The 25,823-nt window shown below is 38.9% G+C and overlaps 1 protein-coding gene and 1 long non-coding RNA gene across 7 annotated transcripts in view; one reads left to right on the top strand and one right to left on the bottom strand.

Moving 5' to 3' along the window:
* LOC101961693 (F-box/WD repeat-containing protein 12) overlaps positions 1-3,229 on the top strand; it is a 35,746-nt gene extending 32,517 nt beyond the window's left edge. For 3 of the 4 annotated variants that reach the window (XM_013365642.4, XM_005341228.5, XM_013365641.4), the window contains exons 7-10: positions 348-558; positions 1,583-1,761; positions 1,840-1,967; positions 2,898-3,229. In XM_013365642.4, coding sequence (XP_013221096.2) covers positions 348-558; positions 1,583-1,761; positions 1,840-1,967; positions 2,898-3,024 — 645 coding nt within the window. In that variant the 3' untranslated portion in view covers positions 3,025-3,229. Of the gene's footprint in view, positions 1-347; positions 559-1,582; positions 1,762-1,802; positions 1,968-2,897 lie in introns of all 4 variants that reach the window. The other variant, XM_078030645.1, reaches the window with a different exon arrangement.
* The window catches only part of LOC110597125 (uncharacterized), a 73,674-nt gene that overhangs the window by 22,954 nt on the left and 24,897 nt on the right, over positions 1-25,823 (bottom strand). The window lies entirely within an intron of this gene.

The raw sequence follows: 25,823 nt of genomic DNA, 5'->3' as shown, positions 1-25,823 counted from the left end.
CGAGTTCAAAGCCAGCCTCAGCAAAAGCAAGGCACTAAGCATCCCAGTGAGACCCTGTCTCTAAATAAAATACAAAATAGGGCTGGGATGTGGCTCAGTGGTTGAGGGCCCCTGAGTTCAGTGCCCAGTTTAAAAAAAAAAAAAAAAAGCTTGGTCCATTCATAGCCTGGAAGGAGGGTATGCGGTGGCACAGGCATACAGGCATTGTGGGCTATGCAGACAGCCTGGTGCCCTGGCCAGGCCCGGGATGCAGGAGTCAGGCTGGGCATGGGAGGTTTTCTGAGTGCCCAGGGTCTGAGAAGCCACTCCTTCATCTACACGGTGACCATTCAGGGGTATTTCCCCAGGTGTTCTACACTCAGTCCTTGCTGCACCCATCGGAAGATGAACTTCCTGTTTCTACCACCCTCACTGTCCGGTTGAGTTCCAAAGCCTGCTGGGCCCCTGATGAAGCTGCCAGGCTGATTGTTATGCACAGAAATGGCAGTGTCAGACAGCTGGTTGTCACTACCTTTGAGTTAAAAGCCATGAAATCCAGGGACAGAGTGAGCATTCTGGGTAAGAGTCCCCCATGCTGGCCACGGTCTGCACATCACCAGCATCACAGTGTGGTGTTTCTAGGGCGGGTTTCGGTGTCTCTTTTGAACACTTGTTCCTCTCTCCCAGGGGTGTAGCCCAGTAGAAGTTACATTGTGATTTTATGTCCTGGTGGAAAGATGGTGCACATGTTGGGCCCCCTTCATGGTCCTGAGATTCAGACACTAATACATGTCCACAGATTCCCCGTCCCAAGTGATCTTCCTGCTTCCATTTATTACTACCTTTCTCTTCCCGATTATGTCAAAGCCCCTGCTCTCAGCATCGTGTACAAAGAAGAGTAAAAGCTAAAATTACTTTATTCCCCAAGGAGTTTCTAGTCTAGTAAGAACCGTGACCCTCCCTGCTATCTCCTCTATTTCCTAGGCCCCACATTACTCTGATAGGCCTTGCTTTTGGTTCTTGGCATTTTTTTCCTTTGTATTCTTTCGTTTTCATATACTATGACTAAATTTTGCTCTGAGCTTCCTGGCAGTTGATGAAAAAAGGGAAACAGGATGTATAATACGTGCCTTGTCTGATATAATGAAACACACAGATTCTTCTTAAGAGGTAATTTTTTTTTTCCTGTAAAAAGGAATGCCATACAGTATAATGAACTGTATCTTAAAGAGGAGTTTTTGGCAGATGTCATACAGTTATCCCATGGCCATTTCTTCTTTCACTCTGTCTTAGAAGGGTATCTTCAACTTCTTCCCTTCAACCAAGGGAAGAGGTAAAGGGAGCCCTGGTTCCCTGAATGGTTCTGTGTACCACATGCTGTCAGTCATTCCCATAAGCATATGGCATTGAGTCCACCCTCTGTGATTGCAATGTTACAATCACTATTCTGTTGCTGATGAACTGGAGATTTAGGGGAGTAAATGCATGGATCAGGGTTGAATGCCGGTCTAACTGCAAAGCAGTGGAATAAGTGTGCCACATCATCTTAAGTGATATCTCTGATAACTCAGAGAAAGCCAATCTGTGTTTTTATTCCAAAAAGCACAACAGATGGCCAGTTTCCTCTTGCCAGACGCCTTGATGCCTCCTCACCTCATGCAGAGCCATGGCTCTCAGGTGATCCTGCTGACCTCTGGGTCAGAACTGGTTCTCTTCACCATACATGGTCTGCAGCTTGAGGCCTTCCAGGACCACCAGAAGCCCATCACAGCCCTATGGGTGGTGAGTGCAGCGTGCCCTGCCCCTGCCATGCTCTCCTGCAGGAGCCCACACCGTGGCCTCACTTGACTTCCTCTCAAGGGCCCAGAGCGAGTCATCACCTCTTCCTTGGACCTCTCTCTGCGTGTCTATACGTGGAATAAGAAAAGTAACTTCCCAGCCCTCAAGAGCTGCTATCACTTGCTTGGGGGATCCCACAGATGGGCCAGGTAATCGGCTGTGTTTCTTCGTGCTGCCTGTAAAAATGGGCTATGTGGCCTACAAAGCCAAGTGTCTGTTTTGTTTTGGAGACGGGGTCTTATTGTGTTGCTCAGGTTGGCCTTGAACTCCAGGGCTCAAGCACTCCTCCTTCCTCATTGTCCGAGTACCTGGGACTACAGGCCTGTGCTGTCACACCTGTCTCAAAGAAGTTTTTTAAAGGAAATGTTGGAAAGGGTGTTAACAGGACTTAGTCATGTGCCCATCCTGCCCCTTACTTACTGGACGTGAGACCAGCTTCTGCATGCTCTGCTGCCTTTTCTGTTAAACCAGACTGCTCGCTCTAGGCATATATGTCATCTCCTGTGATGCACAAACCAGCCATATGCGGTTGGCATCATCCACAGGAGAGACAGGCTGAGAGATGTGGATGATTTGTTCAAAGTCCCACAGGGATTGCATGGCCAAGCCCAAGTAGGACCTTGACTTTGGCCTTATGAAAACTTGACTGGACCCATGAGCCCTTGTGGTTCAGTCTCCTCCATTCAAGAGAGCAGTGAAAAAAAAAAAAAAAAGCAGTGAGCCTGTCCAGAAATTGATAAAATTAATTCTAAATTCTGGGGAAATGACTCAGATTTGCCCAGATTATATTAGATGCTTCTCTTTAAAAACGTATCTTAGAACAGCTAAAATCACCATGATTCAGGCTGATACTGTCAGGAGGGTCCAAATGGTATTTCCACTTGAGTGTGCCAGTAATTTGCCAGTTGTGACAAATGACTTTAGGCCTAGAGTAAGCAAGAGATAGAAAGAGGGCTGGATGGGGTTGACTGGGTGTGAGAAAGCACAGAAGGCTGAGGTTGATCTTCGTGAAAGAGCTTTTACTGTTTAAATATTGACCCTTTTTCAGATTAACACCTGGCATGCCTTTCTCTTTGCAGAGGATTTAGTCATGTGGAAAGTGACATCATGAGCATTGTGGGTGTGGAAGCCAGAAGCAACGGAACAAGTATTCTGAGATCATATTGCTTCAAAGTTCAGTGTGGCCAAGAAGCTTGCACCGGTTGAAGCTATCTCACTTTGGGAAAGAGCCTGCGTGGCATATAAAAACTAATGATGTTATCAGTGTTGGGAAAGGAGAGTCCTTCTCACATATTTACTGTGTGTCAAGTGCACTGTGCTCTGTGACTTTTAAATCCTCTCATAACAGGCCAATGAAGTAGGTACTATCTTCTTTGTTTTTCAGACAAGGAAAATAAAATACAAAAGGTGAGTAATTAGCCATTATTATCCCCATTTCCAGATGCTAAGCAACATGCCCAAGATTTTTCAGATTATTGGTGGCAGACAGGAGTTGAATAAAATTCTGAGGGTACCAGAAAGCCCATAATTAAATTATTAGGATTATAAGGGTTTATTTTATCTGAATATACCATGAACTGAGTATTTTTAATTCTAAATTCTGTTTTATGTGCTTTAGACACGTTAGTTCTTGCTGTCACATAGATGGATTTGTGGTACCCTGTTATATAACCCTAGAGCTGCCATTTTTTGTTTTGTTTCATTGGTACCCGCTCCAATTGGTCATTATGGAAGCCTGGCTGGGTTGTGGGTGTATCATTCAGAGTTCTTAATTGTAAGCAACAGGAGCAGACACTGACTGAAACCAAACAAGGAATTTATTGGAAGGAAATGGAGTAGTCCACTGGGTCATTGGGAAAGTTGGACAAACAGGATGGAACAGAGTGGCCAGGCAGCAGGAGACACGCATGTCCTGCTCCAGCAAGTCTGACTTGAACCACCCCTGGGCTCCATTTCCCTCAGGCTCTGTGCTTTGCTACCACTGTTCTTGTTTGTCACTGAATAGGCACTGTGGCCACCACAAAAACACTTCCCAGCTGCTCTGTAGTGTGTTCAGAGTGTGAGAGTGTGTGTGTGTGTATGCGCACACGCACACTTGCATAACACCCACTCCACTGAGATAAGGAGGGGGAGAGGAGAATCTGGCTCCTTCAGGTTCAATAGCAAGTTCTCCCAACCAAGATGTACATGGTAAGAAATTCTCCAAAAACACTTTGTACTTTGCCCAATACAATAATGTCCCATTTCCTATATTAAACCTTTAAAACTTTTTTTTTAACCTAGCATAGCTATAGCAGCTGTATCCTGTGACCAAGACTATATGGGGTCATTGCCCAAGGTCTTCTACTGGCTCTTAAAACTGTCAGCGAGGGGTCTTTTCTAGTTCCATCGTAATGCTGTGTAATGTTCTGAGCTCCTGGCCCGAGTTGTAAGGATGACCAGGACTGAGGTGTCTTGACAGGCAGCAATGAGGAGGGGAAGGAAACGAGAAATCGGCTGACGTGAAAATTCTATGACACAGCAAGAAGGGAAAGAGCTGTTGCATTTAGAAGGTCAAAGGGAATTCATGGAACCGAGAACACAGAGTTTGCTAAAGATACAGTGATAGAGGTTGGGAAATTGGTGAGAGATTGGAGATAAGAATGTTGAGTTTATAGGTCCACCTGAGAGGTTTGGGTCCCTGGGCACTGAGGGACACAGGTACAGTTCTATAAGTCCTCAAGGGCAGGAAGGAATTAGACCCATACCCACCCTCTTTGGGAAAGCCTGCATGTGTTGGCTCTTACAATAGGGTGGTACATCTGGTCTGGTGGCCCTACCCAAGAAAGCTTACAGCTCTAGGGATCCCCACCCTCAGGGTGTGTGACTGCTGGGTAAGGGAGATTCATGGGGAACACAGGAAGCTCTGGTATGTAAGGAAATAATAAAGGGAGACACAGAAACAAGGTGCAGAGGCAGGAAAGTGGCTCCTTGTCCAAGCGGCCACTTTTATTTATACCAGTAGGTTGCATTAGGTCCTTAGCATCACAACTATATTATTGTATCAGTATATAAGGTTGCTTATTCTGCAGTTGCAGTTGGCAGTTACAACATGCAATGTCGGGTGCTTTGTGCAGCTCTTAAGAAACTTCATTGTCTAAAGTTGCTGTTTAGTGGGCAGATCCAGGAGCACTGGAGCTTGGTGAAACATTGTAGTTATCTAGCAAGCAAATTCCTTTATTCCCAGGAGTTATGTGCCCAAGATCAAGGCTGAAACTGATAAAACTCTTAACACAGACTTCCTCATGAAGAACATTGCTACAGGGGCCAAGCAATTAAGTTTCCCATCAGCCAGGCGTAATGTGCCTTTGCACAGAAACTTCCTGGCCACCAAGCATGCCACAATGAAAATTTATCAGAGACCCCACTCCCAAACAGAGAACCCTACACTAGTAACTCTTGTTTATCTTGCTGAAGGTGTGTGTTAAATCTGGCAGATAGGCTTTTACCAGAACAACATGGTCTTCGGGGCATGTTGCCCTAGCCTTGGGAAGAAGCACCTGGAGAATACGCCATGTTCTCAAGTTCTCTCAAGTGCAAAGTCTGAAAGTTGTTTGTTTCCATAGCACTTAGTAGGCACTGCTGCACTGGGAAGTGTGAGGACCTACAGAAGTCCACAGAAACATGCACAACTCTGAACCTTCTTCATGTCTTATTATTGCAAGTTAGAAATGAGGTAAGGGTGACAAGGATCATCATCATAATTGAGTATTGTCCTGCAGGTGCTAATACATGTAGGACTTTTAAAAAAATTATAAATTTTTAAAAACATTAGAAAGGAAGATGTATATTTTTCATAATTTCTGAACTAGATTATCTCTTTTAGAAAACTAAGAAAATTTTAAGAATTAGTAAGCAAAAATTCAGCATGAGACTGGGAATTGAACCAAATAGTGCTTAACCCAGGTCTTTTTATTTTTTATTTTAAGACAGAGACCTGCTAAGTTGCTGAGGCTGGCCTTGAACTTGTGATCTTCCTGCCTCAGCCTCCTCAGTTGCTAGGATTACAGCTGTGCACCACTACACCTGGTGAAAATTTTTTTTCTTAAATAAGTGATAAGGGGGGAGAGAGGAGAGTCTGGTTCCTTCAGGTTCAATAGCAAATGCTCCCACCCAAGACACACATCATGAAAAATTCTTCAAAAATACAAAGGAAAACTTACAAATAGCAAATAGGGATAAAAAGCTATTTACTACTTGGAGGGAAAAAATCCACAAAGCTTTTCTGGAGTAATAAAGAATAGAGAGATAATCCTGGGCTAGGGTTGTGGCTCAGTAGAATGCTCACCTAGCATGTGTGAGGCACTGAGTTCGATCCTCAGCACCACAGAAAAATGAAATATATTGTGTGCCCACCTACAACTAAAAAATAAATATATTTTAAAAAAGAATATAGAGATATCCGTAAATAGAAGAGTGACTTTTAAAAAGCTCATAAATCAAAAGCAATACTATAAAATTGCTATGGTTTGTTGCTATTTTGATACTGGGGATTGAACACAGGGGCCCTTTATCACTGAGCTACATCTGCAGTCCTTTTTATTCTTTGAGACAGGGTTTTGTTAAGTTGTTGAAGCTGGCCTTGAACTTGTAGTCCATCTGCTTTAGTTGCATGGATTACAGGTGTGGACCTCTCTCTTACCATATCTGATCACATGCTACCAGGACAGGTTTGAGCACCAGAAAAAGGAGGGTTATAGGGGCTGGGTTGTGCCTCAGTGGTAGAGTGCTTGCCTGGCATGTGTGAGGCACTAGGTTCAATCCTTGGCACCATATAAAAAATAAATAAATAAAATGAAGGTATTGTGTCCATCTAGAACCCAAAACAAAGGGCTGGGGGTATGTGTTATGTTCCTATCACTGCCTCTCTCTATGAAGCTCCTGGACCTGCACCACTGTTTAGCTAACGATGAGTGCATGGATACCTCCAAAAGATCATAACACACTTGTAACAGGTTCCAAGAAATGATTTGGAAAACAAACAAACAAAACCCCAAGATCCAAGAAAGTTCAAATAAGCAGTGAAGTAAATTAGGAAAACAATGCAGGATATGAATAAGAAATTTAGCAAAGAGACTTTAAAACAAACAAATCTTGAAAATGAACAGCCTACTACATTCAATTGAAAGCTTCAATGACAAGCAGAAGTAAGGCTGTCAGAGCTTAAAGGCAAGTCTTTTCCAGTAGCATATTCAGACAGAAAAATGGAACAAGTGGAGACTATTAAGGGTCATTAGGATTCTACTGTAGTATCAAACATCTATAATCATTGGAATATGTGAAGGCAAGAAAACGATTAAAAGCATAGACATATCAATGAAATATCAGAAAATTTCCCTAATCTTGGAAAAGATTTGGATATAGATGAACAGAGACTTAAAGACCCCAAATAGATATGACCAGAAAAGATTTTCAAAACAAAACATTATAGTCAAACAGTCCAAAAGTACAGGACAAAGCAAGAATTTTCAAGAGGAAAATCACAAAATCACATTTAAAGGTAACCATTAATAAGTCAACAACAGATTTCTCTGCTAAAATCATACAGGTCAAGTGGAAATGGAATGATATCTACTAAGTCCCAAAAGAAAATAACTGCCAACCAAGATTACTATTCCCAGCAAGTTTATTCTAGGGAATAAATAACTATTAGATCAGCCTTACAAAAGACACTTAAGGAAGTCCTAACTCTAGAAATGAAAGAAAAATAACTACTGTCATGATAGCATGTAAATGTGTAAATCCTACTGAAGAATAGATACACAAAAGAGAAGGAAAAAACCAAACTTTAATAAAATAATCATTAAGTAACAAACATGAGAGGAAGAATAAAGAATATTCACCACATAAACAAAATAAAATAAATGTATTGTGCCCATCTACAACTAAAAATAAATGATGAACTTTAAAAAAATATTCAAAACAAATAGAAAATAAAGATATCAAGTATAAGCCTATACCTTTCAATAATTTTGAATGTAAGTTGACTAAATTCCCCAATTAAGAAATACAGACTTATCTGGATGAATTTAAAAACAAGACTCTCTAATATCCTACTTTTACAAGAAACTCACTTCATCAGTGAAGATACAAAGTTAAAGGATGGAAAATGACACTCCTAATGGAATCCTGAAGTCAGCAGGAGTAGCTATACTCATCTGACAAAATAGACCCTATGTGAAATGACACAGAGAAGATAACTATGGTCAAGGGATCAGTTCATTAAGAAGATATAAATATGGCAGATTAGAAGGGTGCACTTTTGAGTTTCTGATTTGGGATTCAAATAGCAAGAGTACTGTGCCTCTGCAAGATGTGTGATGAAGAAATCACAGAAATTTGATAGTGGATAGTCATGGAATCATACAGACCCAGTAATCTGGGTGCTTAGAACAGAGGACATGAAAGAATACCCTGGAGATAAGCCAGTGGTAGTAGCAGCATCAGTTCACCTTGGAGGAAAGGTGTAACAAAGTAATGGCAAATTTGGCACAAGAAAACCTACAGATAGAGAAAAGCAGTCTGAACTTACTTGAACCAGAGGCTGCATTGCAGTTGGTGTTAAAAGTCCTGTTTCTCAACTGGCAAGTGGAGAGCAAAGGTAGGGAGCCATCTTGAAAAGGCCACACTGCAGCTTGTTGCTGCAGGAGCCTGAGAAACCATAGTACATATTGCCATGTTGTTCTGGCAAGTGCTTACCCTGTGGCCAAGATGTGTTTAGCAGAGTGCAGTGGAAACAGGTTCAGAGGATTGTGTGCAGTGGAAACAGGTTCAGAAGATTGTGCCTAAAGGCTTTCAGGTCAGGGAAAAAGAGTGGAGTGGTGCTTACTTTCCTTGAGTCTGGTAATTCCAGATTTAAAAAAAAAATCAACCTGATCTCTCTCATCTTGTGAGATCCTAATGAAATGAAACAAATAAATAAATCAACAGCCAGTAATACTATAGAAACCATATAAACAGATGCCAACTGAACAAAAGTCTTTTGAATGATGAATGGATCACAGATGAAATTAGAAGAGAAATAAAATTCCTAGAATCAAAGGAGAATATTGATGCAACATATCAAACCTCTGGGATACTGTAAAGGTGGTTCTAACAGGAAGATATAGAATTAAGTACCTGTGTTAAAAAACAAAAGTTCCAAAATGAACAATTTAATATATCTCAAAGTCCTAGAAAAGCATGAACAAACATTCCCAAACCAGACAAGACAGGACATTGTTAAGATCAGAACCAAAATTAATGAAAAGGAGAATAAGGAAACTATACAAAGGATCAATGCAACAAGAGTTTGTTTTTAAAGATTAACAAGATTGGTAAACCCTCAGCCAAACTAAAAGGAAGTAAAGATCCAAGTCAACAAAATTAGTGACGAAAAAGGAAATACCACCATAGACATTTCTGAAATCCAGAATATCATTAGGGACTATTTTGAAAACTTATACTAATAAATTGGAAAATCAAGAAGATACAAAGAAACTTTTAAACACATATGATTTCATATTCAAGAGGATATAAAAAAAACATGAAACAGACAAATTCTGAACAGTGAGATTAATGTAAGATTAAGCCTTCTAAAAAGGAAAACCCAGGACCAGAAAGATTCTCAGCCAAGTTCTACCAGATTTTTACAGAGCTAATGCCAATCCTTAAATAATTCATGAATTAGAAAAGGAGGGAACAACTTCCAAATTCATTCCATACAACCAGTATCACCCCGATACCAAAACCAGATAAAGAAACATCAAGAAAACTACAAAGTAGTATACCTAATAAACATAAATGAAAGGATTCTCAATGAAATATTAGCAGAAACAGTTGAGTGGTTTCATCACAGGGATGCAAGTTTGGTTCAACATGCAAATGAATAAATATAATTCATTACATAAAGAGAATTATAGAAAAAAATTACATGATCATTTCAACAATAGATGCGAAAAAGTTTTAATAAATCCATTACCCATTCCTGTTGAAAATACTAAACTAGGACTAGATGGAACTTACTGCAACATCATAAAGGTTATATACAATAAACCTAAAGCTAATGTTTTCTCTGAAATCAGGCAAGACAAAGATGTCCCCTCTCCACTCCTATATATAGTTCTTGAAGCCAGCCAGAGCAGTCAGGCCAAAGAAGGAAATTAAGGGCATGTACACGTAGGAAAAGAATTTGTTTCCCAATGACATCCATTTCCTGATGACATTATCCTGCAGTTTGAAGACCCAACAAGCTCCATTAGAGGACTTCTCATGGTGACAAATTCAACAAATGTACAAGATACAAGATCACCATTCAAAAAACAGTAGCTTTTTTACACTCCGATAATGAATCTGCCAAGAAAGAAATCGGGAAAACTAAGGAGTTGAAAGTTCTCTATAATGAAATGATCGAACACTGAAGAAAAACAAGAAGATGGAAAGAACTCCCTTGTTATTGGAAAGGTAGAATTAATTTTGTCAAAATAAGCATATTACCAACAGGATCTACATTTCAGTGTGATCCCCATCAAAATACCAATGACAGGGCTAGGGTTGTGACTCGGTGGTAGAGCACTTGCTTTGCATGTGCAAGGCACTGGGTTCAATCCTCAGCACCACATAAAAAATAAATAAGCAAAATTATTGTGTCCATCTACAACTACAAATATATACTTAAAAAAATACCAATGACATTCTTAACAGGAAAAAAAAGATAGTTCTATAGTGTAGTACTCTTCCTTGTTGATTCAAATAGTGCTGAGGCACGGAGCTATGTTGGGAGGGTCATTATCTAGGTGTTCTACATGGATGATCAAAAAAAAAAACACTTTTTTAAGTATCTATGAAGTTGGATAGCTGTTTTTCACTGTTCATCAAGTGCCCACTGTAAATCAATTTGGGACCAGGAAAGAATCTATAATAGGCCAGCTGAGAACTAGATGGTAGGAAGCATGGTCTCCTGATCTGATGGTATAGCAAGTGAAGAGAAACTGGCAAGTCCAGCTGTATATGTGTTTGTAAGGGGGTCAGGTCCAGTGGAAAACCTGGTGCCCAAAGTTCCTCATCCACAAAAAGATCCCCATTGATGCTTGTATCCCTCCCATGTCCAGAGGTATTCAGGTCACCACTGCAGCAGGTAGGTGTCCTGTGCTTTCTTTCTTTCCCCTCTCTAGGTCAGAGGACACCCACCTGAGACTCTGGGTCCCGGAAAGAGATGATGGTACCTATCTGTCGAAAGCTCTAGGCAGTAGGAAGTGCGGTCTGTCTGGTCAGCAAAGCAGAGGAATGCATAGCATGCTTCCTTTCTTTGAAATAGGTGATTTGAGATGCCTGGGCCCACTGCAGAGCTTGCAGAGCTACTTTGCTTACACTGGAGAAATGCAGCATTAATACCCTTAGGCATGTGATACTTCTGAGCACATAAAGATACAGGGATTCTGGAAAAGAACCAAACAGAAATCTTGGAGATTAAAAAAAAAAAAAACCCTCAGCGGACAGTCTCACAGATAGACTAGACCAAGCAGAAGAAAGAAATCAGGGCTCAAAGACAAAGTGGATGAACTAGAACATTCAGACAATTTTAAAAACAAAGTAGGAACAGAATGCATGACAATTTGGACATTAAAAGTTCAAATTTAAGACTCAGGACCTGAAGAAAGAGTGGGGATACAGGCTAATGGCATAAAAAACTTATTTGAAATAACAGCAAAAATAAAAGCAAAAAACCCCACAAAACTTTCCCTAATGTTGGGAATCAGATGGACAAATAAATACTGGAGACATTTAGAACTCCAAATACACATGACCATAAAATAACCTCTCTGTGAGCTGGGGTTGTGGCTCAGAGGTAAAGCGCTTGCCATGCACATGTGAGGCACTGGGCTCAATCCTCAGCACCACCTAAAAATGAATAAACATGTTCATGTATAACTAAAAAATATTTTTAAAATGAACCTCTCTGTGCCGTATTATAGTTAAAATGCCAAAAGTCCAGAAGGAAGGATTTTAAAAGTTGCAAGAGAGAAGTATACCACGCCACAAGGCTAACCCATCAGAGTAACAGATTTCTGAGAAGCTCTAAAGGCCAGGAGGGCATGGAATGGTCTTAATTCAAGTTCTAAAAAATAATTGCCAACCTAGATCACAGTGTCCAGTAGAGCTAACCTTCAAAATTGAAGAACAAATAAAAACTTTCCAAGATAATCATGAACCAAAGGAAATCAAGCAAGCCAAATTTGGCAATATGTCAAAAAAAAAATCACCCACTATGATCAAGTTAGTTTCACTGCAGGGAAGTAAGGATGATGGGTCAACATATGCAAATTAAAATCAAAGCAAAAGCAAAAACAATATACCATATAAATAAAATCAAGGTCAAAAAAATCACATGATCATCTATGACAGATGCAGAAATAGCCTTTGATGAAATTCAGCTCCCATTCATGTTAAAACCCCTGAAGAAACAAGGGACGGAAGGAACTAACTTCCACATAATAAACGATGTATATGATAAACCCGAATATGACATCATATTGGTTGGAAAAAAACTGAAAACATGTCCTCTAAAATCGTTCTCACACCTCCTATCCAATATAGTACAAAGATGTCCACTCTCTCCTTTCTATTCAATATAGTACTAGAATTTCTAGCCAGAGCAATTAAGCAAGAGGAAGAAATAAAGGGATGCAAATAGAAAAGAAGTCAAATTATCCCTGTTTGCAGATGGTATGATCCTGTGCTTTGAAGATACTAGCTCCACCAGAATACTTCTAGATTTGGCAAATTCAGCAACGTAGCCAGGTGTGCTGGCATACGTCTGTATCTCGGGAGGCTGAGGCAGGAGGGTCACAAGTTTGAGATCTGCAATTTAGCAAAACATTGTCTTAAAAATTTATAAGGGCTGAAGGTATAGGATATAGCTCTGTGATAGAGGATCCAAGGGTTCAGTCCCCAGGAAAAACACACACATGCATAATTCAGCAGGATATAAAATAAACACAGAAATCAATAGTTTTTCTATGCATCAATAATAAACCCACGGAGAAATAATTCAAGAAAACAATTCCATGCATAGTAACTTTAAAAAGTTTTTAAAACCTAGAAATAAACCTTACCTGGGAAGTAAAATTCTATACAAGGAAAATTATAGAATGCTAAGAAAAAGTCTAGACACTAGAAGATGAAAAGATTTCTCATGCTCATGGATTGACAGAATTAGTATTGTTTTAATTGGCCACATGAGTGATCTACATATTCAGTGTAATCCCCATCATAATACTGATGACATTCTTCACATAACTAGAAAAAGTTATAAAATTCATTAGGAAGAACAAAGACCCAGAATAGATAAAGCAATACTGATAAAAGAGCAATGCTGGCCAGGCACGGTGGCACACGCCTGTAATCCCAGCAGCTCGGGAGGCTGAGGTAGGAGGATCATGTGTTCAAAGCCAGCCTCAGCAACAGTGAGGCACTATCTCTAAATAAGATACAAAAGCAGGGGATGTGGCTCAGTGATCGAGTGCCTGAGTTCAATCCCTGGTACCAGCCCCCTCACCCCCCCACACAAAAAATGCAATGCTGGAGGGACCTCAACACTTGGCTTTAAATTACATTACAGAGCTGTAGTAACAAAAATAGCTCAGTGGTGGCATAAAAACAGGCACAGACCAATGTAATAGGACAGGACACAGAGTCAAGTCCTGTGGGGATAGATGCATGGAGTATGCAAACGTGGCATACATTAAAGCCATTCCCCTTGTGCTAGGCACAGCCCTGGGCATGAGGCCATGTGTTGCAGTCCCTGTGCTTGCTCCATGCTCCACTCTTCAATTGGTCACTGCAAGAACAGTTAGAAATTGCATTGGTGGCTGCCTGTAATCTGCTTAGCTACTGTTTGAGTATATATACATGGTAACTTCGCAGTAAAATCAGACCTGCTTCCTGCTGGTCTCCAGAGGTCTTGATTATTGACTCTGCAGCCACACTCTCCTCTACCCTGTTCTGTGGACCTCCTTGCTGGATAAGAGAGATCCCCCACAAAGTCCACAGAACTACTATCATCTGATTCTTTTTTTAAATTTTTTTTTTTACTTGTAGTTTTACACAATAAATTTATTTATTTTTATGTGGTCCTGAGAATTGAACCCAGTGCCTCACAAATCTGAGGCGGGTGCTCTACCAATGAGCTATAGCCCTAGCACAATCATCTGGTTCTTGACAAAAGTACCCCAAACATATTGGAACCTTTTTAAAAATGATTCTGGAAGAACTGGATATACATACGTAGAATGAAACTAGATTCTTATCTCTCATCCTGTGCATTGTTGAAGTCAATTCAACCTGAGACCAAAAACTTTGCAATTGTTATAAGAAAAAGAAAACTAGGGAAAATACTTCGACATAGAGGTATAGGCACTTGATTGCCCTAATAGGGCCCCAATAGCTCAGGAAATAACAAGCATCAATAAATGGGATAGTATCAAATTAAAAAACTTTTGCACAGCAAACAAAATGATTATCAGAGTAAAGAGACACACTATAGAAAGGGAGAAAATCTTTGCCAGTTAATATTCCTAACAATATTAAGATTCAGAATATATGAAGAACTCAAAAATCTGAAAATCAATAAAGCAGTAAGCCATTTTAAGTGGAAAAATAAACAGATATTTCTCAAAAGAAGTACATATGACCAGCAATTTTTTTAAAGTGTTCATCTTTAGCCATCAGGGAAATGTAAATCAGAATTACACTCAAGATTTCATTTCATGTCAGTTAGAATGGCAGTCATCAAAAATACAAATAACAAATGATTGATGAGGATGTGGGGAAAAGGAACTCATATACTGTTGGTTGGGATATAAATTAATATAGCCACTGGAAATCAGATAAAAATAGAATTACCGAGTAATCCAGGTATAACACTTCTTGGTATTTATTTGGAAGAACTAAAGTCAGCCTCTTTTAGAGATAATACGCATACCCATGTTTATCTTAGCACAATTCACAGCTAAGTTATGGATTCAGCCTAGGTGTCCATCAGCAGTTGAATGGATACAGAAAATATGGTACACAGTGTAGTATTATTCAGCCACAAAGAACAAAATCGTGTCCTTTGCAGGAAAATGCCAATGGAACTGGAAAGCATCATGGTAAGTGAAATAAGCCAAACTCAGAAAAAAACAAGTATCATGTGAAGGCAGAGGAGACAATGACAACAACAAAAGGATGCCATGAACGTAGAGGGAAAACCACTGGTTTAGTGGAAGGGCATCAAGAAGAGAGGGAAGAGGAGGGAAAGGGGAAGTACTAAAGGCTCAAATTGATCACATTTTGTTCTAGGCATGTATGAAGATGTCACAATGGAACTCACTAGTGTGTGCAATTAATATGCACCAGTAAAAGCTATGCTATGGATCAAATGGACTTAACAGATTATCAGAACTTTCCATCCAACAGCTGCAGAAGGCACATTTTTTTATCAGCACATGAAACTTATGTAGAATAGATAATATATGAGGCCACAAAACAAGTCTTAAGGAATTCTTAAAAAATAAAATATCTTGTATCTTTTCTGGTCATTGCAGAATGAAACTAGAAGCCAATAATAACAGCAACTTTACAAGTTATACAAATAAATGGAGACTGAATCAAACACACCTTTGAATGAATGGTAGGTCATTGAGGAAGTCAATAGGGAAATTAAAGGAGTTCTTGAAACAAATGACATACCAAACAACATACCAAAACACACAGGATGCAGAAAAAGAAGGAAGCTTATAGTAATGAATGCCTACATCAAAAAATTAGAAAGCTTTCAAATAAACATTGTAATAATACATTTCAAGGACTTCAAAAGCAAGAACAAATCAAACCCAAAATGAGCAGAAGAAAAAATAAAGATTAGAGTAGCAACAAATGAAATACAGTCTAAAAAATTACAAAAGCTCAATGAAACAAAGAGATGGTTATTTGAAAAGATAAAACTGACAAATTTGTAGCTAGAATAACAAGGTGGTGAGGGGAGAAGACCCAAGTAAATAAAATTTGTGATGAAAGAGGAAACATAAGAGATAGAGAAATTCAAAAGATCAGCCTGGTATGGTGTCACATGCCTGTAATCCCAGCAGCTCAGGAGGCTGAGGCTGAGGTGGAAGATTGTGAGTTCAAAGCCAGCTTCAGCAATATAGCGAGGCCTTAAGCAACTTACTGAGACCCTGTCTCAAAATAAAAATTAAACATGTCTGGGTATTTGGCTCAGTGATTAAGCAACCCTGGGTTGAATCCCTGATACAAAAAAAAAAAAAATTGAAAGCATTCCCTCTAAAAACTGGAACAAGACAGGGATGCCCTCTTTTACCATTTCTATTTAACATAGTTCTTGAATCTAGTCAGAGCAGTTAGACAGATAAAAGAAATTAATGGGATACAGATAGGAAAAGAAGAACTCAAACTATCACTATTTGCCAACAACATGATTCTGCACCTAAAGGATACAAAAAATTCACCAGAAAATTTCTAGAACTAGTAAATGAATTCAGCAAAGTAACAGTATATAAAATCAACACCCATAAATTAAAGACACTTCTATATATCAGTGACAAATCCTCTGAAAGAGAAACTAGGAAGACCACCCCAATTACAGTGACCTCAAAAAATAAAATACTTGGGAATCAACTTAAAAAAAGAGGTGAAAGACTTCTACAAATGAAAACTGCAGAATACTAAAGAAAGAAATTAAAGAAGACTTTAGAAAAGATGGAAAGATCTCCCTTGGTTTTGGATTGGCAAAATTAATATTGTCAAAATGACCATACTACCAAAAGTACTTTACAGGTTTAATGCAATCCCAGTGACATTCCTCATAGAAACAGAAAAAAAAAGAAATCATGAAATTGATATGAAAAAATTTTTTAAAACCCAGAATAGCCAAAGCAGTCCTTAGCAAGAAGAGTGAAGCTGGTGGCATTACTAGTCCAGACGTAAAACTATACTATAGAGCAATAGTAACAAAAACAGCATGGCATTGGCAGCAAAATAGACTTGTAGACCAATGGTACAGAATAGAGGACACAGACACAAACCCAAATACTGTTATCTCATAATAGACAAAGACACCAAAAACATATATTGGAGAAAAATAGCCTCTTCAAAAATGGTGCTGGGAAAACTGGTAATCCATATACACCAAAATAAAATTAGGCCCTTGTCTCTCACCATGCACAAAACAATTCAAAGTGGATCAAGGACCTAGGGATTAAAACAGAGACCCTGTGCCAAACAGAAGAAAAAGTAGGCCCAAATTTTCATCAGATTAGGCTCTAACTTCTTTAAAGAGACTCCTATAGCACAAGAAATAAAATCAAGAATCAATAAATGGGATGGATTCAAATGAAAAAGCTTCTTCTCAGCAAAATAAATAATCAGAGGGCTGGGGCTGGGGCTCAGGGGTATAGCACACTTGCCTGGTACTGGGTTCAATTCTCAGCACTGCATATAAATAAATAAATAAATAAAGGTCTATCAACAACTAAAAAAATATTTTTTAAAAAAGAAACAATCAGGTGAATAGAGAGTCTACAGAATGGGAGCAAATTTTTACCACACGCACCTCAGATAGAACACTAATCTCTACAATATATAAAAAACTCAAAAACTTAACACCAAAAAAACCCCCAAATAACCCAATCAATAAATGAACCAAGGAACTGAAAACTTTTCAGAAGATGATATACAATAAATCAATAAATATATGAAAAAATGTCTGACATCTCTAGCATTTTAAGAAATGCAAATCAAAATGAAGATTTCATTTCACTCCAGTCACAATGGCACCTATTAAGAATACAATAGCTGATATGTGGATGCTGACCCCAATAGGGGCTGGGGTTTTGGCTCAGTGGTAAGAGCACTTGTCTAACATGTGTGAGCATCATTTATCTCTGGTTCAATACAAAGCATCTTTACACCATTCGTGTCTTCATTCATGTACTTTGGATACTGATGTCCATCTCATTCCACCATCATTTCTATCCCCATGCCCCTCTCTTTATCTCCCACCCCTTTTTGCCCTCTCTAGAGTTCGTCTATTTAAAGGAGGGCATCTTTTCAAGTTCATTCTATGAGGCCAGCATACCCTGTTGCTAAACTGGACAAGGACAGAACAACAAAAAAGTAATCTATATATCAATACCCCTGATGAGCATAGATGCAAAAATCCTCAACAAAATATTACCAGATCAAATTCAACACCACATCAAAAACCCACATACCATAATCAAGCTGATTTTATGAAAGGGAGTAAGACTGTTTCAACATGCAAATCAACAAACATAATAAGCCAGGCATTCTGGCACACACCTGTAATCCCAGTGATTTGGGGGCTTGAGGTAGGATTATTGTGAGTTTGAGGCCAGATGAGTAACATAAGTAGGTCGCTGTCAGGAAAGGGGAGGGGAGGGGAAATAACTGTGCTACATCATGTAATCAGAATAAAGGAAAAAAATCATATGATCATCTCAATACATGCAAAAAAACCCCATGTTTGATAAAAATGCAATATTCTTTCATGATAAACACTCTGAAAAAATTAGATATAGTATGCTCATACTTCAATAAAGTATAACTCATAGTAAACATTACCCCTAAATGGGGAAAAAACTGAAAACATTTCTTCTAAAGACAGTGTTCACTGTCACTTCTTTTTTTTCAGTGGAGTACTAGAAGTTTTAGAAAAAGCAATTAGGTGGGCTGGGGTTGTGGCTCAGTGGTAGAGCCCTTGCCTAGCATATGTGAGGCACTGAGTTCGATCCTCAGCACTATGTATAAATAAGTAAATAAAAGATTTTTTTAAAAAAAAGATCCATCAACAATTAATACTTTAAAAAAAACAGGCAAGAGAAGGAAACAAAAGATATTCACTTGGATAGGAGGCTATCAAATTATTATCCTTACTAATGATATCATTCTATACACGGATAAACCTTGAAACTACCAAATGACTATTTCAGCTGAGAAATGAATTCAGTAAAGTAACAGTATGTAAAATCAACATACAAAACTTAGTAACTTTTCTATATGCAGTAACATTTCTATGAGTTTGCTGAGAGAGAAATCATGAAATATCTGGAATAAACTTAACTAAGAAGTGAAAGTCCTCTATGATAAAAATTATGAAGTGTTGAAAAAAAGTTGTAGTAACCAAATGGTGGAAAGATCTCCCATGTTGGATTGGTGGAATTAATATTTTAAATATGTTAAAATGTCCATCTCACTAGTTATCCATAGATTCAATGAAATCCCATCAAAATCCTAATGACATTCTTCACAGAACTAGGAAAAAAATCTTAAAATTCTTACAGAAGCACAAAACCCCTGAATAACCAAAGAAATCTTGAGCACAAAGAATAAAGCTTAGGCACCACAAGACCTGATTTCAAGGCATACTACAGAACCATAATAACAAGAATAGCATGGTATTGGCCTTAAAACAGATACGTAAACCAATGGAACAGAATAGAGACTCAGCAATAAATTCACATATCTACAGACAACTGGTTGTTAAGTGCCAAAAACATTGGCAAAAGGACAGTCTCCAACAACAAATGGTGCTGGGAAAACAAGATATCCACATGTAGAAGATTGAAATTCCATCCCTATCTCTTGCCACATACAAAACCAACTCAAAATGGATAAAAAAGACCTGCAACTCCTAAGTATTAGAGGAAAACATAGGGGAAACATTTCATGATATTGTAATAGGCAATGACTTTCTGGATATGACCCTGAAAACACACAAAACAAGAGCAAAATTTGACAAATGGGATTACATCAAACTAAAAAGCTTCTGCACAGCTAACAATCAATAGATAGCCTACAGAATGGGAGCAAATATTAGCCAGCTACTCATCTGACAGAGTTAACATCAAGAATATATAAAGAATATGTCAAGAGCTTTGTAATGTTGTGAACAACCAATAAAAAAAAAGACAAAAAAAGAAGAATATATAAAAAACTCAGAAAACAGTGTGTCATATGCCTGTAACCCCACCTATTTGGGAGGTTGAGGCCAGAGGATCTCTATTTTGAGGCCATTCTGGGCAAATTGGTGAAACCCTGTATCAAAAATAAAAACAGGGCTGGAGATGTATCTCAGTGCTAGAGCAGTTGCCTAACACATGCAAGGCCCTGTATTCCATCCCCAGTACTGTAAACACAACAACAAAAACCTAACAATAAAACAACTCAGTTTTAAAACAGGCCAATGATCTGAATAGACACTTCTAAAGTGAACAATTATAAATGGCGAATACATACTCAATATCATCAATCAGGGAAATTTGTCAAAACTACAACAAGATACTGTCTCTTCCCAGTTAGAATGGCTATTATATAGATACACATTATATATATATATATATATATATATAGTGTGTGTGTATTATATATATAATATATATACACATATTTATATAATGTGTATATATATATGATATATATAACAAAATAACAAATGATAGCAAAAATGGAACTCTTATACACTGTTGGTGGGAATGTAAAGTAGTACAGTCATGACAGAAAACACAGAAGTACCTCAAAGAAAGAGAATTACCATATGATTCAGCTACCTCACTCCAGGGTATATATCCAAAGAAAATACAGTCAGCATACAAAAGAAATACCTGCATGTCTATGTTTATTGTGGCACTGTTCACAATAGCAAAGACTATGGAATCACCCTAGGTGCTTACCAATAGATGAATGTATAAAGAAAACACAATACATAAATATATGCATAATGAAATATTACTCAGCCATAAAGAAAAATGACCCTGGCATCTTTCCCAGTCCCTAGTAACCACTATTCTACTTTCAGGCCAACACTTTTTTTTTTCTTAGTTTCCACATATGAGAGAAAACATGAGATACTTACTTGTCTTTCTCTATCTGACTTATTTCACTTAACATAATGTCTTCCAGTTCCATCTACCTTTCAGTTATGACAGAAACTAAGAAAAAAATATGTTGGCCTGAAAGTAGAATAGTGGTTATTAGGGACTGGGAAGGATGCCAGGGTTGGGTGGATAAAGGTTTGGAAGAAGGTGATTGGATATGATCAATGCTATATACATGTATGGAAATATCAGACCAAATCCTATTAATATATGTAATTAATAAGTACCAATAAAAATTAACTGTAAAAAATACTGAATAAATACAAAAGAGAAAAATATTCTGTCTTTGCAAACTAGGTCTTTTTTGCATTTATCTATCACTTTGCCAAGTTATTTTTTTGACATGGAAAATGAACTTTAGGAAACCCAGAGGCTAAGGTCTCGAAGAATAGACTAAATTTTGGGTTAGAAACATGAAGTTTTCTGAGATGAAGGTCAACCCATGCCTGTCTGGGTTGCTCTAGTAAGCAAGCAGTGTATATGGTAAGACTTTGGCTTGAACAGAAAAAGAAGAGTAATGTACTCCTATAGACTGAGGGTTGGTGTACCTTTTACCCCGCAACAATATTTAGCAAGAGAAGTTTCCTGTAGTGGACCAATTATTTCAGGTACTCTGAAATGAAATGATGCCCTTACCACCTCTGGGGATTACCACGGCAGTTAAAGGAGTCAGTAAAGCAGAGATGATAGGCTGATGCCAGTCTCCGGAGCATGGTTAGAAGAGACCCCTTGCAAGCTGCATGCTTCTGCTATTGTGACAATCCTGTGGTTATACATGCCATTATTCTAGCCTCTCCACAGAGGCATATTCTAAAACTTGGGCTAAAATGGCTAAAGCACTACTGAAAATCACTAAAGGCAAGGAAATTTATATCCCAGCTCTTCCAAGAACTCTTGCAGATGTGGAAATCTTGCTGAGCAGGTGCTCCAATGCCCAAGTACATCAAGGCTACTGCTTCTCATGGGACACCACCTGTAGACAAGGAGGCAGGAGCCCAAATTCCAAGAGAGCAGACAGATTGAACAACCCCAGGAAGTCTGACTCCATAGGAAAGGAGCACAGTGTCCTCACAATAATGATTAGGATAATCTACCTTTTTTTGTTAGTCGCCAGCAAATTGATAACAATATAAAATACAAGCAGGAAGGGTCAAGGAGGGGACTTCTCTTATTTAGAGAAAGAGATACATTCTTAAGAAGTAGCCCAAGAACCAAATAAAAAGGGGCTGCTTGGATACATGGAATAAATCTGATAAGGAGCAGGTTCTACCAAACTGAGGCTGCCAGAGCATAAGAAAGATTATATCCCTATTAAGGGCTCCAGAAAATCAGTGTGGAATGTGGGAATGACCCACAGAGGTGGTTTTGGACCCTGTTCCATACTTATCTTGATGAAGTGAACTTCTATGGCTTAGAGGACTGCTCATCTTATATTACTGTTATCATCCTATCTTACTACTAATTTACCTAAAACATTCCCAGAAAGATTATCAATAAACAACACTGATGAAGCCAAAGAGATCCTCCATTATCTGGGAATATTGGAATAAGTTCATCAGGCAACAGATGGTATGTGTCATGTCTTGCCAAGTATGGAGAAGGTTAAATCCACCCAGCTGTTTCTCAGGGGCATTCCTAACATATTAAATATAAGTCATCTTAATTGATAATGAGAGCTAATGCTAAAATAATTCAAGAGACCATACTTGCCCTGGACTTAATAGGATCTCTTGAAGGGAAAACTCAGAATCAAGTGTTGCCTATTCTGCAAACAAAATTTGACCTAAGTCAAAATTACAAAAAAAAAAAAAATTACACATGGCAAGGCTGTCCCCCTCAGCCAGGTTGAAATAACCACCTACAACTGTTTTTCTGCTCACATGAATCCCAAGATGAACATGAGAGGTTATACTGAACACTGCAGGATCAAATTTGTTTTCTGGGAAACTGGCAGAGCAGTTTACAATACTTAATAGGGTTAAGTTACAGTTACCACCAGTGCCATGCACCCACCTTACTGAGTGGTCATGGAGACAGGCTCCTTTTGGCAAATAACTACAGCAATTTTGCTTTGGGTTCCAAACATACATAACACTGGCTAGCTCTGTTGGACATACATGCTCAAATCTCCCTGATTCTAAGAATCATGCATGCTTTACAAAGACCCCTCAAGGAGGTAACAGGCTTGGAAGGAGAATTAATTGGGGGTAATTAATCAATTATTAAAATTGACCCAGATTTGCTAAGAAATATTTCTGTTCTTGTTGTTTCCCATTATTAAATGGACCTTCTCTCAATAGGGAACTTCAGGAAGCAACCCTAAGGTTTTTATACTGTTGTGGGCACCACTCCATGGGAACCAATGAGCTTTTCCCTGCCTGGTTCAGGTGGTAAATATGCCACAGTAATGGCTTAGACAAAGCACTGAAGGATGACAGCCTGTCAAAGCTGACTCAGATAGGAAGGGGTACTGATTCCCACAGTCTCACCTTTCAGTTCCCTGATATGGCCTGTGCTTAAAGCCACTAATAATGAATGGATGAACTATTGATCACAAAATTACAGAACAAGGCAGTTTTCTTTATTAGAGAATCTCTACCAGATATTGTCACCTTAATGAATGACAAAACAATGTGGGTAAATAGTTACAGAAAGGTCGACCACAATTTACCTTAACCTGTGAAGATCAACAGCACACCTTTACCCCATAACCTATAGGGTACTTATTTAGCTTTATAGTTTTGCTGACAGGGCATCAACACTTGCCCCACATTTCCACCAAAAAACTTGGTGGAAAGTCAGTGGCATCATATAAATGACATTCTCCTCAATGGTCCTGACCAAATATGTCTCACAGCCCATTACAACCATGAACAAACACCTCACTGGGAAGGGATGGGCAATTGCCCCACGTAAGATAAAAGACCCTTCCTAATCTGTCAAAGCCCTCATCAGTTCAGGGATCCAACCAATTGCAAAATCTGGTACCAACACATTCTTTCCTGATATTTGCTGGTCCTTAACTATTCAATAACCCACAACTTTTCCACTTTTCAGTTATCAAAACTGAAGTCCTTATTGCAGGGCAGGGACAGTTTACCTTATGAACTGAGATTCCTACTATGCCTGGGTAATGGAAAAAGTTCACTGTAAAACTGAGTCAGCAATAGAGACCTCCTTATTAAAGTGGATCTACAGAATCAAGATACACTGAACCCTACTAGAATGTCATCCTCCATGGAAATAGATACATACCCTGCCACTAAGGTTAACTTGCCAAATCCCTCCATGAAGGGATTTGGATCTGGAGGGAGAATGGTCAGCATTCAAAACAAGAAAATCAATGGTCTTTCTTCACTGGTGGAGTGAGCTCAGGACATAAGGGAGCCAGACAAAGGAGAGCTGCAGCCTATCGTCCCCAAACAAGTGCTCCAGTCTCCATGTGTGCAATACTCCCAGCAATACAGTATCCCCTTGACAAACATTAACACTTATATTTTCACCCATTAGCCACCAACCACTTATTGGTTGGTGGCTAATGAGTGAACTAATTGGTTGGGACTTTGGCAAAATCAGTGCTATAAAACATCAGGCTAAGGCATTTAGGGTAAAAAAAATGTGGGAAAATATTATCACACTGGCTCCTTTTTTGTCTCCCTTGCACAAATGAACTCAGCCTACACAAGAAAAGACATAGAAGAAGCACATACAACCCCAAAGTTGATACACTCACCAAAACATCAAAGTGAGTAAACCTATTGCAGTAGGCAGAGTCCCAGACTTTAGGGATGAGGCACTCTACCTCTTCTACTCAAAGGTATGTAAGAGAAGAGGTCAGGGCATTTGGGCATCATAGTTATGAAAATAGACTTTTCACAGAGGAATTGGGATGTTTACACAAAGCCTGGGACAAACTTAGGGATATGTTAGAATCATAAAGACTGGGTCCACTACTTGGGAGAATCTGCAGAAGAGAAAGGCCACATAAGAACTGGAAAAATCCACTTTATTGGGTCTCTTCCTGTCCTGTGGCAGGGTCTTCACAGTGGTGGATACTTACACAAGTCTACAACAGGCACAAACCTCCATTAATGTTATCGAGGAATGAACAAAACACCTTTCATAGCCTTAGTTCATTTTTTGTTGTTATAACAAGATCTGAAGCTGGCAAATATACAAAGAAAAAAGTTTTGTTTAACTTATAATTATCATGCTTGGGAAGTCCAAACAGTAGGGCACCAAGATATAGCAAGAACACCCCCTGCCCCAGCTGCATCACAACATGGCAGAGGAGTAGAAGGAAGTGGGCATGGACAGAAGAGCACATGTGTGAGAGGGGAGAAATAAGAGAATGAGCTGAGAAACCTTAAGTCGTAACAGCCTATTCTCGTACTCTCTCAATTCCCAAAGATCTGACCTCCTCCTTCAAGTTAACAGTGCATTAATAAGGTCAGAGTCCCTATGAACTAATTGCTTTCCATTAAGTTTCCACCACTTCTAAACCACCACACTGAGGGCCAAGATTCCAGCACATGAACCTTTGGGGAATACACTCAAACCATATCCATAGCCTTTGGGAATGTCACAAGTTATAAAGACAGATTGAGGTTCCCATTTTACTGCATAGCAAAACTAACAATGAACATTACAAAATAAGAGCAGATAAAGACATACTAGGCTTTTTAAACAATGGCTATTGAGGGAACATTGAGGACAATGATCTCTCTTTTTTTTTTTAGAGAGAGAGAGAGATAATTTTAATATTTTATTTTTTAGTTATCGTCGGACACAACATCTTTGTTTGTATGTGGTGCTGAGGATCGAACCCAGGCCGCACGCATGCCAGGCGAGCCGCTACCGCTGAGCCACATCTCCAGCCCGACAATGATCTCTTAAGTCATAAAAACAATACCCTTAGTTCTGATTACATTGTCTATACAATATTGTGGAGCATGGCACTTTGGATAAAACACCATGTGGTGCACCTGCAAATGCTGGGAATTTCCTTTACAAAGTATGGGACAAGATAGCCCA

This window comes from Ictidomys tridecemlineatus, chromosome 13, assembly GCF_052094955.1.
Source record: "Ictidomys tridecemlineatus isolate mIctTri1 chromosome 13, mIctTri1.hap1, whole genome shotgun sequence".
NCBI lineage: Eukaryota > Metazoa > Chordata > Mammalia > Rodentia > Sciuridae > Ictidomys > Ictidomys tridecemlineatus.
Note: the sequence above shows the minus strand (reverse complement) of the source record. Positions and strands in the feature narration are given on the sequence as shown.